The sequence below is a fragment of the Penicillium citrinum genome, assembly GCF_028827155.1.
Source record: "Penicillium citrinum strain IBT 23319 chromosome Unknown utg000001l:1.0-4955037.0:1.0-4956770.0, whole genome shotgun sequence".
Classification (NCBI taxonomy): domain Eukaryota; kingdom Fungi; phylum Ascomycota; class Eurotiomycetes; order Eurotiales; family Aspergillaceae; genus Penicillium; species Penicillium citrinum.
The window spans coordinates 4,436,283-4,453,871 of NW_026622686.1; the positions used below are offsets into that span (position 1 = coordinate 4,436,283).

At 47.8% G+C, this 17,589-nt stretch overlaps 9 protein-coding genes across 9 annotated transcripts; 3 read left to right on the forward strand and 6 right to left on the reverse strand.

Moving 5' to 3' along the window:
• Window positions 1–159: 159 nt before the first annotated feature.
• Window positions 160–1,857, forward strand: pkaC (cAMP-dependent protein kinase catalytic subunit pkaC; the record flags this gene model as incomplete). The annotated part of the gene is made up of 4 exons (XM_056640594.1): window positions 160–789; window positions 865–1,118; window positions 1,244–1,618; window positions 1,670–1,857. 4 exons carry the CDS (start codon window positions 160–162, stop codon window positions 1,695–1,697), a joined length of 1,287 nt encoding a protein of 428 aa, XP_056506351.1. The 3' UTR covers window positions 1,698–1,857.
• A 301-nt stretch (window positions 1,858–2,158) lies between these two features.
• On the reverse strand, window positions 2,159–2,416 carry tim13 (protein translocase subunit TIM13; the record flags this gene model as incomplete). Its single annotated transcript, XM_056640595.1, has 2 exons — window positions 2,159–2,329; window positions 2,390–2,416. 2 exons carry the CDS (start codon window positions 2,414–2,416, stop codon window positions 2,159–2,161), a joined length of 198 nt encoding a protein of 65 aa, XP_056506352.1.
• Window positions 2,417–2,925: 509 nt separating this feature from the next.
• On the forward strand, window positions 2,926–4,288 carry N7469_001676 (legume-like lectin family protein; the record flags this gene model as incomplete). Its single annotated transcript, XM_056640596.1, has 6 exons — window positions 2,926–3,027; window positions 3,092–3,115; window positions 3,164–3,297; window positions 3,369–3,450; window positions 3,518–3,778; window positions 3,845–4,288. The coding sequence occupies 6 exons, from the start codon at window positions 2,926–2,928 to the stop codon at window positions 4,286–4,288; spliced, it is 1,047 nt and encodes a 348-aa protein (XP_056506353.1).
• A 408-nt stretch (window positions 4,289–4,696) lies between these two features.
• On the reverse strand, window positions 4,697–5,758 carry N7469_001677 (uncharacterized protein; the record flags this gene model as incomplete). The annotated part of the gene is made up of 1 exon (XM_056640597.1): window positions 4,697–5,758. The coding sequence occupies one exon, from the start codon at window positions 5,756–5,758 to the stop codon at window positions 4,697–4,699; it is 1,062 nt and encodes a 353-aa protein (XP_056506354.1).
• A 572-nt stretch (window positions 5,759–6,330) lies between these two features.
• Window positions 6,331–6,783, reverse strand: N7469_001678 (uncharacterized protein; the record flags this gene model as incomplete). Its single annotated transcript, XM_056640598.1, has 1 exon — window positions 6,331–6,783. One exon carries the CDS (start codon window positions 6,781–6,783, stop codon window positions 6,331–6,333), a length of 453 nt encoding a protein of 150 aa, XP_056506355.1.
• Window positions 6,784–7,537: 754 nt separating this feature from the next.
• N7469_001679 (alpha/beta fold hydrolase) lies at window positions 7,538–8,337 on the reverse strand (the record flags this gene model as incomplete). Its single annotated transcript, XM_056640599.1, has 2 exons — window positions 7,538–7,726; window positions 7,777–8,337. The coding sequence occupies 2 exons, from the start codon at window positions 8,335–8,337 to the stop codon at window positions 7,538–7,540; spliced, it is 750 nt and encodes a 249-aa protein (XP_056506356.1).
• Window positions 8,338–8,959: 622 nt separating this feature from the next.
• On the reverse strand, window positions 8,960–11,704 carry N7469_001680 (Sin1 family protein; the record flags this gene model as incomplete). Its single annotated transcript, XM_056640600.1, has 4 exons — window positions 8,960–9,538; window positions 9,585–11,028; window positions 11,102–11,584; window positions 11,682–11,704. The coding sequence occupies 4 exons, from the start codon at window positions 11,702–11,704 to the stop codon at window positions 8,960–8,962; spliced, it is 2,529 nt and encodes an 842-aa protein (XP_056506357.1).
• Window positions 11,705–12,770: 1,066 nt separating this feature from the next.
• On the reverse strand, window positions 12,771–13,322 carry N7469_001681 (GABA permease; the record flags this gene model as incomplete). The annotated part of the gene is made up of 2 exons (XM_056640601.1): window positions 12,771–13,106; window positions 13,167–13,322. 2 exons carry the CDS (start codon window positions 13,320–13,322, stop codon window positions 12,771–12,773), a joined length of 492 nt encoding a protein of 163 aa, XP_056506358.1.
• Window positions 13,323–15,575: 2,253 nt separating this feature from the next.
• Window positions 15,576–17,147, forward strand: N7469_001682 (uncharacterized protein; the record flags this gene model as incomplete). The annotated part of the gene is made up of 1 exon (XM_056640602.1): window positions 15,576–17,147. The coding sequence occupies one exon, from the start codon at window positions 15,576–15,578 to the stop codon at window positions 17,145–17,147; it is 1,572 nt and encodes a 523-aa protein (XP_056506359.1).
• Window positions 17,148–17,589: the final 442 nt, after the last annotated feature.

The following is a 17,589-nucleotide window of genomic DNA, read 5'->3' on the forward strand; positions in this document are numbered from 1 at the left end:
CATCGGTCCAACCCCGGCCAGCCGAGATCAATGCGTCATTCTGGTCGCTGCCCCTCCCCACCTCTCCGGACCTCTCTTTCTGGCCTTGGTTTCATCTGAGCAGCACCAAAAAAAAGGAGAAAGCTGAAGAGGCAACGAGAGAGTCACCTACCAACCTCCATGCCGAGCTTAGGAGGCCTGCTAAAGAAGCGGCGCACGAAGGACCAACAAACCCTCTCGTCCGAGCTGTCCGGGACCGACCATCATTCAGCCCAAGCCCAAGCCCACGATTCCAACCAGTCCAATCAGTCCAATCAGTCCAACCAGGACGGTTCAGGCGCCTCCATGCAATCTGCCGCCTCTCCGCAAGCTGCTTCGCAACCTCAGAGCCATGGCAATGCTGCTAGCATTGACAATATTATAAACAGCGCGGCCAATGCTGAAGGGGAACACAAGCCGAGCACGCAGTCGGCTCAAAATGCGCAGCAGAAAGACCGCACCACCAAAGGGAAATACTCCCAAGAGGACTTCACGCTGCAGCGCACATTGGGAACAGGAAGTTTCGGTCGTGTGCATCTGGTTCAATCAAAGCATAACCATCGCTTCTATGCCATGAAGGTTTTGAAAAAGGCACAGGTTGTCAAGATGAAACAAATCGAGCACACCAACGATGAGCGGCGCATGCTCAATCGTGTCCGCCATCCTTTCCTCGTCAATCTATGGGGTACTTGGCAGGATTCTCGCAACCTCTACATGGTTATGGACTTTGTCGAGGGTGGCGAGCTCTTCAGTCTCTTGCGAAAATCCCAGGTGAGTGCCCACTGTAGGGCGATCCCGCCCCCTCCTGGCCCCCGCTTCAATTGTCGCTGACCGACCCCTCAACAGCGATTCCCCAATCCAGTCGCCAAGTTCTACGCTGCAGAAGTCACTCTTGCCCTCGAGTATTTGCATCATCATCAGGTCATCTATCGTGACTTGAAGCCGGAGAATCTCCTGCTTGATCGTCATGGTCACTTGAAAATTACCGATTTTGGTTTCGCCAAGGAGGTTCCTGATATCACTTGGACGCTTTGCGGAACTCCTGATTATCTCGCCCCTGAAGTCGTCTCCTCGAAAGGCTACAACAAATCCGTGGACTGGTAAGTTGAGGCCCCTTCTCTCCCCCTTTTCTTTTCTTTCAAATTGGCTGTAACTCTCTTTGCTCTCTCTTTGCCTTCTTATCCGCGTTACTTCAAACCCCCAATTGAATCTAACTATCACTTAGGTGGTCTTTGGGGATTCTGATTTTTGAAATGCTGTGCGGGTTCACACCATTTTGGGACAGCGGTTCCCCAGTCAGGATTTACGAGAACATTCTGAAGGGCAAGGTCAAGTACCCACCATATTTGCACGACGATGCAGTGGATCTTCTTTCACAATTGATCACTGCTGACCTCACCAAACGGTTGGGTAACTTGCACGGAGGACCTGATGATGTCAAGAATCATGCTTGGTTTGCGGAGGTCACCTGGGACCGACTCGCTCGCAAGGATATCGATGCACCCTATATCCCGCCGATACGTGGTGGCCAGGGCGATGCTAGTCAGTACGACAAATATCCCGAAGAGACGGAGCACTACGGTGCGGAAGGAGAAGATGCGTAAGTGTTTCCCAACCAGATCATTTCGGCCGATACTCACAGGTTACACAGATATGGACATCTCTTCCCCGACTTCTAAGATCGCCTGTATGATTTATGATGAGATGAGAGCCCGCAATTGCGATTTGCGCGAGGGCTTTACTATGGACGAGCGGCGCGTTAGTTGGCCGTGAAAACCTGGAACGATACTATATATCGAAAACCTTCTACTTCCTCATATTATAGCAATTGGAATCGAGTTTCTTTTTTTTTCTGTTTGAGTTTCATTTTGTCCGAGTTATTGTGAAGCCGTTCCAATATACACAGGAGATGTACCATTGACTTCTATCATTATTGACTCCGGGCCATCTCTAACCAAAGAATCTCGCCCCATAATGTACACGAGCTCCCAGGCCGTCTCTAATCATACATGATCCATTGTCGGATCTTTCATCGAAAGTGTCTCGCTTGCCATCTAACGGTAGCGAATCCTCCATAGCGAATCCTCCATTCGATTCAATTGGGTGGGTGATGTCGGAGCATTCATGAGGTGGGGACTATTTAGCCCATGCGCTTGCTATCCTGGCCAAGACGGGCGATGTAGGTTTTGCTGGTGATGTTCCATAGCTGAATATACTTGTCCATGCAGCTAGAGAGGCATGTGCTCTCTTGGGAGGACAGGGAGGAGCCAGGGGCAGGAACACAGGCATCGAAGCAGTTCTCGTTGATTTTCTAATCCCAAATTAGACATATTCTAGATAAAATAGGTGAAGAATTCAAAGAGTGACGTACCTCGATCAAGAGACGAGCATTGTTCATAGCGGCCTCCTGTTGGAGTTGCTGGACAATGCCAGACTTAACGTCCGCGCCAGACTTAGGGGGCAGGAGAACCGGAGCCGGATCCGAATAAAGACATGGTATGAACGGGTGGATGTATGAAGAATAATGTTTGTAGGAAGATGTGAAGGGGAGATGGAGCGAGGTTGGACGCCAAGTGGAAAGCCGCAGATTTGAGCTTGGTTGTGGCGGTGCTCCTCTCACGAGCCACAACCACAAGTGGACACCTTACCGCATCGCCGAGTCGCAGTGTTATTCCATACTCATTCATTTCCCTCTCTCTCTCTCTCTCCATAAACTCCTTCTCCACGTCAAGTTTCCTCGGCTTTCATTCTCTCTTATTTCCATTCGCCGTTTATCTTTCAGATTTCTCATCAATCTATATTACTGGGTTTTTCGGGTCCTGGTGACACCGTAAAATCCTCCCCGCTCCCACCCCCGGTCTATCTTTGAAGCTTGCCCTACCAATTGGGGTCTAATTTCCCGTCACAATGCGCTTGCCTACTCTCTCTTCTCTTCTTTGCCTGGCTGGATTAGCTGCCGTGCCAGCCAGTGCTTTTGACGGTAACGACCCCAATATTCGAAGCATCCCGGTACGTACTGATTGTTTATCTGACACCTTTATGGAACCGAGGCACTAACTGGCACATGTTATAGCTTCGAACCCACAGTCTCTCTCCGGTATGATATTCCATATATTTTCGAATGCTGCGACTGCCCCCGGTATAGCAGTATTCTCCATTATCCCACCTTCTATATGCGAAGAACGCCTTTGTTGACGGTTCGCGACAGCCATATCTCGATTCGGACTTTCAAAGCCGCTGGTTCGACTTCGGAGGAGACACCGTCATTCGCGCTGACAAGTAGGCCATTTCATGCCCCGATCATATCCTCGACGTTTAAATAGTAATAATGTACTAATTGTGCTCGCTAGGTACATCCGCCTGACGGCAGATCGACCCTCTCAGCAAGGATGGATCTTCTCCCGCGTCCCTTTGACAGCTACCAATTGGCAGGTAAGAACCGCGCAATACGAAGGAAGTTGCTCTTCTTCCTTGACATGCCGCTGACAATTGGCATTAGATTGAGCTTGAGTTCGAGATTCACGGCGAGGGCAACCTACACGGAGACGGATTCGCCATGTGGCTCACCAAGCAACGCGGCACACAAGGTCCTGTTTTTGGATCCCAAGACAAATTCGAAGGTCTTGGTATTTTCGTCGACACGTACAAGAACAACCGCCCCGGTGTTTCATTCCCTTACGTCATGGCCATGATGGGCGATGGCCAGACTACCTACGATCAGGCGCACGACGGCAAGGCTAATGAGCTGGCTGGATGCTCCGTAAGTTATTTAATATGAAATGCAGCTATGCGATTTTTTCAAGTTCTTCCACTTACACTTCACTAGGCCCGTGGTCTTCGCAACGCTCCGGTCCCTACTAAGCTTCGTCTTACTTACTTCCAAGACAAGTCCCTGACTCTGGACCTACAATACAAGTCTGAGGATACATGGACCAACTGCTTCAGTCTGACTCCTGATCAAGCTAGCATCGCTATTCCTTCGGTCGCCTACCTGGGCTTGTCCGCCGAGACAGGTGAACTGAGCGACAACCACGACATCATCTCCGTCAAGGCCGAAAACCTGTACCATGTCAAGGGTAGCCTCCGTGACCAGTCCACCAACGGCGGAAAAGATAGTAGCCGTGGTCGTTCCGGTAACAAATCTGGTTCGCAAGAGAAGAGCAGCTGGTCGTGGTTCCTCTTCAAGATGATCCTTTTCTTTGGTGCTATTGTCGGTGCGTACTTTGGATGGACTGTCTACCGCACCAAGACGCGGTCGTCGCGGTTCTAAAATTAAGCGGCAAAACTGTCGTATACTCAATGAAGCTATCAAAAATGAACATCTGGTCGCTCATCTAGGGGATGAGTGTTTTTTTGGCTGTCGAACAGTTGTCTTGCATAGCCTGTGAATTTTCCTTTCTTTTTTTCAATTATTTGCGTTTCTGGTGCCTTTTGTTACGTCTTCCAGGCAGCTTTCTACTTCTATTGAAATGAAATCATCATGAGAATTCAACCTACGTGCAAAATGCAGAGTAATAAAGTACATTGATAATTCAACTGTACTACTTCGAACAACTAGTAGTCACACCACCAAAATGGCCCAGGGTATCAAAACGCTATCGATAAAACGCCTTAAAATGCAAGATGCTTCCAATGTCGAGCTTTCAACCAACAGCTCTTAAAGGACCTGAAGAGAACTTTAGGTCTTGCCAGTTCGCTCTAGTTCCTCATTCCACATTCGATCCACGATCTGGAAGACCTCTGTCACGCTGCGCATGACCTTATCGTCCACACCCAACACACCATACCGATGCTGAATCTTGTCTGGATGCCACCGCACACGCTCTACCTTAAGAGTCGACAATAGATCCCCCGCCGGCGCCTGTTTAAGAAACTCCTGTACAGCTTCAGGCGTCACATCCCGTCGTTTCCCCGACTCAACCGGCCAGAAGAGGAGATTCCGCAATGGCGTCGCGGCAGTATCTTCCCCATCACCACCCTTCTCATCAGACGTAGAAGAAGAAACTTTCTTCACAGCCTCCGCAACATTCTCCCACCCTTTCAAATACTCCTCCCAAATCCCCTTCCAAGCTTTAAATTTCCTCCTTTGCGCACCCCTCCTCAAACTATCCTCCATAGCCCTTTCAAACGCATCCCGCTCTTGCTCCCGACTCCGCGCTGCATTTTCTCGCATCTTCGCCTGGCGCCGCTCAGCACGTAGTCGATCTTGTTCTTCCATCATCCCTTCGCGCGTACGAGTCCACATTTGAGCCCGCACATAGGCTGCATATTCTTCCTCGTCCATGCGCTCTAATTCCCCATCCGGCCCTTTGGGTACTTCCGGTACGGTGTAGGTATGGATAGGTTGGCCGTAGACAGATTCCCAGTAAGCAGCGCCTTCGTCATCGCCTAGAGCGTCGAAGAGGGATTCTCGAAAAGCAGCTTCCGCGTTCATGGATGGGTTTCGTGGGTCGAGAGGGGAAGGTGAGCGGGTGCGAGTGCGACGACGTCCATCTTGACGTCTATGGCGATGTGATTGGCCATGACGATGTCTGTGTTCGCGGTGAGACGACCCTTTACTTCGAGATGCATCTTTATCATGATATTCGTGTTGCTTCGGATCTCGACTATGTGATCTTTTATCGGAGGTTCGTGAGCCGGAGCTCTTGAAGCGGAATCGGCCTTTGCTGCGCCTCGACGAGGCATAATCGTCTTCTGTTGTTCGCGGGTATTCTTCGGAATCTGGCGGAGGCGTTGGCATGGTGAATGTATTGGTTTGGGTTATATCATGGTCGCGTCAAGTTTAAAGAAATGGAAGAAAGAAGTACTTTGCAGGTGAACTGCCACTGAGAGTTGTTTATCTTATCGGACATGCCATAAGCAGATCCAATGCCACGGGATCCAACAAACCCTAACTTGCAACAAATATGATTTGGGCATGGAATTCACCAGATCATAATAACCAACGTGATAAATAAATCCTAAGCACCTGATTACGCACTACTTTGGTGAGAATAGAGTTATCTCAGGCTGCGAGAGCCATTCCATCCATGAAATAGTATTGATGCTATTTATAAGATAGCACAAGTCACATTGTTTCTATCAGCATAATGCGACATCTCCAGAAGCCCAGGAGCTGAAACGTTTACTTGGAGGTACCACCTGAAATTACTTCCATATTTGAGTAAATAAAAGTGTCATTGGGTGGTAGCCACATGTAAGATCAATATGCATAGTCACATCAGTAGGCCAAATCGAATACCTATTTCAACCCCTCCATGAGGATCCCCAATGTGGCTGCAAAAATACAAAGAAATGCTGGTATATTGACTACTAAAGCCCGGAAATGGTGCCGAGGTAACCACCTTTCGAGTGCGCTTTCGTTGGGAACCCGTCTGTAATCGGATCTTGAATGCGACGCAAAATGGCCAGCATAGATGGCGCCCAGCAGAAATGAGCAATGCCGAGAAATGCTCCAGCGAAATAAAGATGACGGACTTCCGAAATCTGATCACTGAATCCATTGATCAGGCAGAGTACGGTAGCAGGCAGGTACGTTAGACCAAGACCCCATATTCCAGGTCTCATGAACGCTGGGAGGAATCGTGGTAGAATCTTCCCGCTGGGGTGAGCGGGATCATCACGAAGTGAAGGGTGCAGCAAGGCTCCTAGGGAGATATCTTGTGCCCAGCTGAGCATGAGTGATGCCGACGACATGACGAGGGGGGTTACGCGCAATATGGCAACTCCTAGCTGTGAAGGATTGTCAAAGCTGAATATTTGCATCGCTTCGCTATATTGATAGCCTGAGTGTATTGACCTTTGAAGTTTATTTATTACGAAGCCTAGTTGCATAGCTTTATTATTCTACTGTGAGCTCATAACCACTGTGAAGTCAAGATAGAAATTCAGAGATCTTTCGGCCGCTTGAGAACTCAGCGCGGGACTTGATATTCTCAGTTACACAAACTCACAGGCCGATTTGGCAGACGGTCTATCGAATAGTGCTGGTTCCGAGCATCATCGCTGCGCCAAAGCCATGTGAATTAGCGTAGGCTTGGTAGGTTTCTCGTTCAATTCTGTGGTTATTACCAAAGCAGGGCGTAGTTGAACACCGGATCTAGCTGAAGACGCTGCCGAATGCAAGAGAGTAAGAATAGTGCAAGATATCTAATTCTACCAGCCCATAGCGCGTGCGATATCAAATAGTACCTAGGCAACTCCCTGCGTAACGATATCCATTTATTTCCGGTAACAGCCCTTTTCTAGCACTCACTTCAGCTTCAACTTGTTTTTAGTGCAAGGCGGATGCGTTCCAAAGGAATGCGCTTGGTCAATGAACATAAATCTGTAATTTTGAAGGTGTTGCCTAAGGGCATTCTTCCACTATAACAGTATCTGAATAGTAATCAAACCGTGGAATATCATAGTTCAAGGTTATGAGTGATGAAGTAACAAGCTTTTCTGCTTCCGATAGGACAGCACACAGTCTCCAACCTTATAGAATTACGATCGATAGCACCCAGATATCATGACCTTATTACTCGGAATCCTCAAATCCACTGCTCAGATCTTTACCTTCAGCCCAATTTACTATCGTGCCCGCAAAACGTGTAGAATCAAATAGATGCCAGGCATGTAAAATCCCCCCGATGCAACACCAATCGACTCCCACCTTCTTTCCCGCCAGCGACAGCCGCAAACAATTTCTTCTTAGCATTGAGATTATCTTTTTTGTAGAAATGAATTCCCCGGTGCAGCAATCAGCAAGGTACGTACAGTAATCGGACCAAGTGGACGCAGGTCACATAGTATTCGACCAACTTCACATATCAATGCATAAGAGGATTGGCCAGTCTTTAAGTGCTCAAATTCAGTTTGATACTGTGTAAGCAGCTGAATGATATGCTGAAGAAGGAGGATCGGTGCCACAATGAAAGGAACTAGCATCTTGGGCGGTTGAAATGCATTATATCCTGACAATATGGCTGAAGATATCTGTCCTGGAGATGCGCCTTCTGCGATACAGGCACCGATGTGGGCACCTAGACTCAGACCCACAAGATGCACAGTATTATTGTGAGCTTGCGTCGAGATGATATTTAGAATGGCCTCGGCGGTAGTGTCGAGGTTGAAGGGCTTCACTGAGAGAGATTGGCCGTGCATTGGAAGGTCTGGGACAAGAACATGGTAATCTTTGACGGTGAGTTTGAGAACCACCTCATTCCATTCATGACTGCTGCCGCATGCCCCGTGGATGAGAAGGAATGTTTCAGAGCCTCTCTCATTGTGGGATTGAAAGAACAGACTGGGCTGCGACGTGGACTCGTCTGATGCCATTTTCAGGGTGAAATTTCCTTTTCCATATTTCTGAAGTGCATTCAGGGACAAGAAGAAATCTTTTAGAGTGCAAAATAGCCAAAGCCCAGAAGCGTCAGCCCTGAAAACGAGGTTCACTCTTGCTGGGCCCCAAAATATTCATCTTTTGACGCGGATGAGATGGGGCGAGTATCAAGCCACATTGTGTCCTGTTTCATCTTTCGAATCTAACTAGAGAGCTCCAGAGTCCACAGAGAAGATGATATATTCTGGTCAAAGCCTTATGACCGAGGCTGAATTCCAATTCAGCCTTGGATATTCTGATATTAGCATAATGCATCGATGTCCGAAAACCCTCGATTGATCTCTTATCTCTGGGATAACCACATGGAAGTTCTCTACGCATTCAACACCAGGCCATACCACTACTTTACTTTGGTAATTTAGTAAATATCGCCAAGGATATGTTGAGAATGATATCATCAAGACATGAATCGATTGGAACCGAATATACAGAACACCATGCCAGCCAGCCCATATACCATGTGGTGTTTCCCATGTTCCCCCTTCCCTCATAGTTGATCCGATACAAATAAAGATAGATAAAGGACAAAAGTCAACGCTGAATAAGAACCCAGTAAGATCAAATGCGGTAATGTGCCATGTTCTTTTTGATCTCGTCGACGATTTCCACCGCTTCCAAGGCATTGCGAGCCTCGAAGTCGTAACGCTTCTGCTCGTTCGCTTCGTTGCCGCGGAGCACCACCACTCGAAAACTCTTTGGATGTCGCCGGCTGACCTTACAACCCACGACATCGTTGAAATTGATCGAGCGTGTTTTTGTGTCCGATGCTGTTTTACCTGTGTCACCAGGTACCATATGCATATAATCGTTATCGAAGGTCAAAATCCGATGGTTCGAAGCCGTAAAAGACATGGACTGTTTGCGCCAGACATGATACCGGCGGTAGTAGCCTCCAATAAGATCTTGTTTCTGCGAGAATGAAGGCAACATGGGTTTGCCACCCTTCTTCCCTTTCTTCAATGTTGCTTGGGCATTGTTGTCTACCTGTAGCGGGGCATTGGGCGAGGAACTACCGGGCGAGCCACCGAGTGAAAGAGGTCCAGCCCCAAAGCGCCGGCGGACGAGGTCGAGTTCTGTAATGTTACCCAATGCCTCCACAGTACGGTCAAGAGGTGCAATGGTGTTGGAACCCATCACCTTAAGAAGATAATTTCCTTTGTCCAACCCCCCATCGCTTACACACCGAGTCCAAAATTTCTGCAATATAGCTGTCTGTGGATGGGTTCAGAGTCATAACATGCGCAGAGGCTTCTAGGTTGATGAAACGAATCTTCAAGTTCTTGGTCACTCCCATTCGAGGCGTAGCATGCGAGACAGGGACAACTGGTCGGTCCGCAGGTGTCAACGTGTTGTCATTCAATGCGGAGGAGAATGGTTGTCCTAAAATCGGGTTCTGTCTTCCCACTGAAGGCTTGACCGGTGGAGCTAGCTGAGGGGGGCCAGGAACTGCGAGGTTCGTAGCTGGTTCGCCCTCATCAAAAGCAAGACTTTGACTGAACTGTGGATGAAGTCGTTCATTCTCCTCAAACTCGGTGTTAGTCGCTTCAACAAGCGCAAACTCATCATAGGGTTTCCCCCGTGAGCGACCTCGCGTCTTGGCCGCATTGTTGTTATTAGAGGTGAAGTCGGTCATAGGGAGCGTCCGTCCTAGTGCGGGGAAGTCGTACTCAACCTCACCATCGTCGACCATACGCAACGTCCATCGATTGACCGTGAGCTTCCCGCGGTCAATAGATGGATCACGCGCATCTTCGGAGTATTTCCACAGGGCAAGGCCAATTGTCTCAGCAACAGTGACGATGGCAGGTTGCTCTGCAAGTTTTGATTCCCTTGTCAAAGGCAGATCTAATGGATCTTCAGGGTCGGATGAAAAGGGAACGTAGATCTTAAGATGCAATGGGTCATCCTGACCTTTACCAGAGAGAACCATGAACTTTTCTACAGGGTTGCTTGGTGCTCGTTTTCGAGACTTGAGTTGCTTTGTCAACAAACTGACTGGCTGGACCGTGCTGATAGGCCGTGGGGGTGGAAGATCATGTAGCTCAGGTGCTGGTGTCTTGGGTTTGCGTGGAGAGCTGCTTTGGCTGGGACCCGTGCCTGCAGGGAGTTTGTGCATTAAGACCATAGGAGACGAGGCGTCCAGCGTGTCCGTCATGCCAACTCCAGCCAGCAACAACGAGCCCGAACCCGCTGTAGCGTCGAATTCGGAGGACAAAGCAGATCCAACGGACTCTGCACCAGAATCCTCATCTTGCTCATGCAGATCTTCGAGCACGATACTCTCCGCTCCTCGGCTACCAGTCCGTTCTCGCCGTCTCCGAGGACGATCGACTAGCTGGTCAGTAGCCGAGAACTGGACCTGTCCAGGCTTATACCCTTGTGAATCGACCTCGTTATCCGTTGATAGTTCACTGCTCGTTGTCGTATCTCGTCGGGGACGCTGTTGTTCCTTGCCCGAGACTGCAGTTCCTAGCGATCCTGTACGATAATGACTGGCGACGTTCTGTGTTGAAGGTGAAGTGATCATGACCTCTGGTCGTTCTCGTTGTTCGGTCGATCGAATAGGAGACGAATCGGCACGGTCTCGTCGTATGGGCATTTTGTTAAACTTGATCGCGTCCACAGACCTAAAACTGTCAGAAGGCTTTCAAACGAGCTAGCTGTATACGATGCGGTAACCGGGGAGGTCGGAGAACATACCGATGCAAGCTTTCACTCTCTTCGTCGCTATCGTCACTCAAGTCACTGCTATCGTCGTCCTCAGGAACCACGGATGATTGTGTTTGTTCATGCTGGTGACGGTCGCGCCGACCTTTCTTCTTTCCCCCTCTGGGATGATTTCTTCGCCCAGTGTAATCCAAATTGCTTTTGCCGGTTACCATGCCCCCTTCTTCCTCTTCACCTTCCTCCAATCCAAGGCCCTGCAGTTCATCTCGCGCAGCATTTGCATCTCGTACGGCTAGCCTGTAGTACTCGGAGGAGACTGCTGCTGTGGTCGGAATCGGAGGGGAATAGGTTCGTTTTATGCTGCTCGCACTGGTTCCATTGGTCGCGGCGGTTGACCAACCGGCGGCGCGAAAGCCGGGGGTGTTGAGGACTGAATTGTTGACATTTATCAGGCGGTCACCGATACCGTCTTTGATCGTGGAAAGATATGAGGAACGTAGTTGCCAGATCGCGAAGCTGTAGCATTTGTTAGCTGACCGTGACGGGGCGAGCGAAGGAGAATTATGGTAGATGGTAGAGCAGCTCCAAGCTACATCGTATAGGCAGGACGTACTCTTCGTTATGGAGGAGAGACATGCTTCCTTCGCCACCAAATGAGGGGAGGAGTTGGTCGATAAGACAGTTTCAACCTTAGAGAAACCGACAGAACGTTGAGCGCATGCTCAGCAGGATAGCACGGAAGATAAAGGGAGTGTGTTTGATCAGGACCAGCCTGGCAAGAAGTGGAGAAAGGAAAGCTTGGGAGAAGATGAAGTTGAAGTTGTCATTTCAAGGTGAAGTGGAAGTTGGGTGGAGGTGAGGGCGAGGCGGAAGGCGATCGCGCCGATCATTTCCCTAGTTTGTCAAGACTCGATCTATGTATACATCGGATTGTTTACTCTTCAATTAATGAGAAATACACGGGATGGCAGATGGTTTTGAGATAGAAGTAGTGATAATTGAAGATTATTAACTTGCGTTTTTATTGTTATAGAACCTAGCATAGTTCTAGTGCATCGGTGTTTCAACATCCAAAATTAAAGTCTCAGAACTAGGTAATTCTTAGCCATCTCCCCAGATATAAGAATAAAAGATCTCAATTTCACTGTTCAGCTATATTTAAATCTCATCATCTCTCTCGCACTTCTATAATAGGGCCTTTGTAAACGTGCCGTGCACCCACGGCATAGTACACAACTGCAAGAGCCACAATACCGCATGTTCCTACCACGGAATAATTCATTGATTTCTGTTTGGGATGCATCTCCGAAGGCCAGAAGCTAAATAGTCATGTATATGGCTGATAGGCCGTTTACTAGGACACCAAGGATACCGGGGATATGAAAAGGGCCCCAGACCAGCTGTGCCCCAGGCATATTGATCTGCATACTTGTCCCATCGTCATGGCTGGAAATTTCCCTTTTGCATCGTCGATATAGAAGCATCGCACTCACAACTAGATACGAAGAATAAAGACCCGACACTGCCATGGACAAGATATCTTCTAGTGCCAATTTGGAGGCAATGTTGATCAACCCTAATAGGGCAGCTATGATTACAGTTAACAGGATAGATGGTACTGGTAAATGACGACTGTCGACCTAGAATGTTCAAGAAGAACTTATTAATGGATCTATTTCAAAAGCTTCAAATGCTCATGGTGTCAAACCTTTGACCATAGCCTCCAAAAGGGAACCCCTTTGTCTCGAGAAAAGGACCAAAATTGTCGAGAAGTAGCGGCCAACATGCCAAAGACTGAGCAGCCAGCTGCGAATAGCAACACTGAGGTCATAGCGAGTGCGCCACCCATTGAGCGCGTTCCTTGAAGGAATATCTCCATGAATGGAAAACCACTACGTGATGCTAAAGCGCCTGGGATATCGTTGCTGCAGAATAACATGTTCATCAACATCCCGAATCCAAGAGAGCCATTGATTGCTACTGTAAACATCATTGCTTTCGGGATTGCAGACTCCGCGTTTGCACATTCCTCGGCCATCTAGAAACATTTAGCCAATGGTTAATCAACAAGTTCAAGCTTGACCTTAATACTACTTACGTGCACAGAGGCATCGCCACCACCAAACGCAAAGGCAGTACCGGACAATCCGACAAACCAAGAAAGCCCTTGACTAGAGAACTTCCCGCCGTTCAGAAATTCCTCGAAAACTTCTTTCTTCGATCTATGGTGAGCCTTCGCAACCAGGGGAATCATTATGCCAAAAAAGCCGACGATGTGAAAGCATAAGAGCCCGCTCTCAAGCCGTGGTAGAAATTTTCCGCCCACTACGTTGGTAGCGAGCACAATGCATATAAAGGCCCACATGATTAATGTCCCTTGGTATGGTTTGGGATGATAATTTTCGTGGGCGAGAGTAGCTACTCCCTGAGCTTGAACACCGACGAGGAAACAGGCTGATGCAAAAGCAGCTTGCCAGCCAACGACCGAGAGCCAACCTATTCTTCGAATTCAGTAGCGAATAGGTGACAATTTGAGGAATATTTGGTCAATACCCGTAATATAAGTCAGAAGATTTCTGTATTGCCACGGGGCAAGCATTGCACACCGTTGGTGCCCTAGCCTTTAATTAGCCACTGTTGGAGCCTCAGTAGAATATCACACGATTACATTGAAGCCAGCTCTGCCAGAACAATAAAGTAGGAGGCAGTCCCAACCCATACAAATATAAACCCATATACAGCTCCAGCGGAGCCTCCACTAATTAGATTCCTTCATTAGCACATCACAGGCGACAACTCAGGAAGATTGAGGGGTTTCAAACTTGGACAAAGAAAGGATGAATGTCCTGTTGCGACGTCAGCTCAATTACTCAATCAATTCTGATACTAGTAGTATTTCCTACGCAAGTAGGCCTTCCCAGGTACCAAGGATAGTACAGGCCAGGCCAAGAATCGAAAGTACACCCCAATCGCGCTGCAATCTCCCAATTAGTGATGACCCACAAATGAACATAGAATCACATTATCACTTGCTTTGAGAACAGGATTTTTACCCAGACGCTGAAGTCGGATATCATCACGTCCAGTCTCCGGTAAAATGAGATCTTCGTGGTGTTCCGGCCGTGACACTTTTGCGTCGCTGTCGTCAATCGGGTGGCCGGTTAATTGCATATGAATAGCAGGAGGCAAGTCGACCTGGGAAGAAGCCATCCTTTCAATTGTGGTGCTCAAGAATTATAGAAAGTAAAGACCATATATATGGTAAAGTGTAGGTGAAGAGAAGGATGAGATTGAAAAAGCATCGGGAAAAGGTGCGAGGGGAAGATGATTCATGGCAGGGAACACCTGAGCAGTCATTGCGATTGACATGCGACAAAACTTGAAGTTAAATCCATGGATGCACCACTAGTAAGCATTGAAAAGTATCTTCAAGTATTTCGGTTCCTCGCTATGACTAGTATTCCTCGGCAGAAATGGTTTGCTTTCTTTCTCTATGCTAGCTACTCCACCGCGATGTCCAACATATGACCATGGGATAGGATGTGCAAAATAGAATCCAAACATATAGGGTCCTTCGATAATATTAAATGCCTCGAGAAGCCTGTGCTCTGTGCAGTAGTCATACGAACAGAATACAACTTTCCAGTTCCATCAGCACACGATCTTGGAAATGTCACTGTAACCCAGAACCAGACAGGGAGCCTGAAAGTAAGCCTCGCTGCTTAAAGTAACAATTTACAGGGGACGGTAACGAGCATAGGCCAGCCAGAATTGTTGGTTGATCCAAGGAGAAGCACTTCATGTTGAAACGGTCTTCTATTCTACATAGCGTTACAACATGGTCCCCAGCCACAATAGCAGTTCTCTCGGCGTGATGATTCATATATGAAAGCAAAGTCTAGTCAAGTGATCTCTTTGCTTCCAGATGGACCATTGAAGGCTAGTTGAGACTTGAACATTCTTTCTCAACTATTCAAGTTTCATTAATTCCCTAGTGCTGATTCTGTATAGGCATGATGTCTCTGGGATGTCTTTATAAAGAATTGTAAAAGGCAAAGCCGAGCGATTAAACATTTGAAATAATATAGATCCTATTATCCGAGCTTTACGAAAGATCGGACTAGAAGTGTTCTACTACTGAATAATATAGAGTACATAGATCACTATTGTGGATGATCCACTCTTCTATCACGAGATTGGAAATAAGGCTCGCACACGATATTTTGATGGTAAAAGAATCAAAGGCCATATCTGAATCATGTAGCTACTTTCTTTCATGCCTTCCAAAGAAATCCACATGTCTCTAGTCATTAGATAGTCTGTACCAAGGGCGCTGAGTTTCTTTGTCTCCGCATATAACAAAGATGTCATACCCCGGTCTCTCATTGGGGTTTGTTCGCATCTTACTTTCTCTATTTGATACCTCATGTGCCAGGATCTTGTCCCCCCTAACCATCGCATCAAAAAAATTCTTATCATATACAGCGTTTTCATCGAATCTGCCGTTATGCTGCCGAAAGAGCTTCGATGGACCAAATATCAGCTATTCATGATGGAGGAGTTGGATAATGATGTAGACCTTCGCCGAGAACTGAGAGAAAGACTTTGGCCTGGTGGACGACAATGCACACATCGGGATTTCTGCAATTTTCGCCAGGCCTTACTCTCCCCTTCTCTTTCCGAGAATTTGTCAGGCACACAGAACCCATTCCCCAGCGCATCGGAGTATGCACGTAAATGGATTCGCGGCGAGACTGCAGGGAGAAGTGCACAACGCAGGTTCCTACGGGACTCCAAAGCTTTTGTCGACACGCCTCTTGAAGAGGAAAGTAGGCGGGTCATTCTCGATGGGGATTGGAGAGGACCTGTAGATGGAGTCACCGATGCCATCACTGGAGCAATTCTTGATCGATGTCTTGACTGTCTACGCTGCATGGAGGCGAGTGGCTTACTTCCTGGTGGTGTAGAAGGGGGCCCTCCGGAATACAACTGTACTGGCTACTCTATGATTGGCATTGCTTTGGCTGGAGAGATTCTAGTCATGCAGGACGATTACCAAGACGAAGATCTCGTACCTTGTCGAGAGATCCTTCAGCTTTTTATTGCACGCCAACACGAATTGTCGGATACGGCTATGATTACCTCGACTATTCTCCCCGACGGAGCAAAGGGAAAGCCTATCTTCGAGGTAGCCCTCGAGTCTAGAGTGTCAACCGGGACGTTAGAACTTCTTGCAAGATGGTTTTCTCGACGTTCCTTGGATAATCGGGATGATGATTTGAGGAATATTCTCCGGGGACACCTTGGATTCGAACTTTGTCGCCGGGCCAATAAATTCCTTATGGAATGGGCACGAGACTTGGGAGTTGATCTCGTCAATTCCCACACGGATAGTAAGGATCTCGGCGAAGGAACTGGATGGCATGCGCTTTGTCAGAATCCGTTGGCAGATACTTTGCTGGAGGACTTTGAAACGTACGCCAAACAATCAGCTGGTGAAGCAATCGGTGGAAGAATTCCTCTCTGTGACGCCATTACAAGAAATCGACCAGACCTAGTGGAATGGTTTCTCAAGCCCGAGCGACAACCGCAGAACACATGGGATAGACATCGCGATTCTAGGGGCAAATCAAAACCATCAGCCATTGAGCTCGCCATAGGGCACAATTATCCAGAGGCTGCCACCTGTCTGCATTTGATGATAGAAGAGCCAAATCACCGTTGTATTATGCGCAAGTCGAGTGGTGGTTCAGGCCGCTACCGTGCAAAAATGGCACGCAGGCTATTGGATAAATTCTTAGAGGTCGAAGAGCGGAAACGAAAGAGAGCAAAAAAAGCAGATATCTCGCCAGAGATTATTGACCTCGAGATTCGACGGCTGAAGTATATCACACGGTTGAAGTTCCAGGCTATCTTTCATGGAGTTTCTGCGAAATGGACTCAGACATCTGTCGGAAAAGACGTGAAGAAGACATGCGAGGGTCATCCATCGTGTAACTTTCTACGGAAACTACTAGATACCTCGATACATTTCGACTCAGATGCTGCTTCAAGGGATCCGTTCAGACTTGGCTCATAGGAATCAGGATGCATTTGAGTGCTCCGTGTTTCCCCTTTCAATATATTCAAGACGTTGCAATTTATTCCACGAGGCTATAGCGCCAACACTTGCAATACTTGTGAAAATTTGGAGTCCAAAACTTCCAACCAATTGAATCTGAAATTCAAGATCCTTTTGGCTCCTTAGTAGCTGGGATATCGCTTCAATCAAAAAGACGTGACAGTTTCAACCATTCTCCTCGCTTTGGGATCTACAGTAGTACCGCACAAATATCTATGGATAGTCGTTTATCTCAAGTTTTGTACGTACTACCTAGCAAGGACTCCGGTAGAAAAAGGCCCGTTGCATGTGGACTAGTTGGGCCATTGTAAATCCTGCCTTGATACAGCTGAAAAATATCAAATAGAGTACCAGCTAGTACTTTACTAGTAGACTAGTAACTTACTTAGTTGCAAGAGTA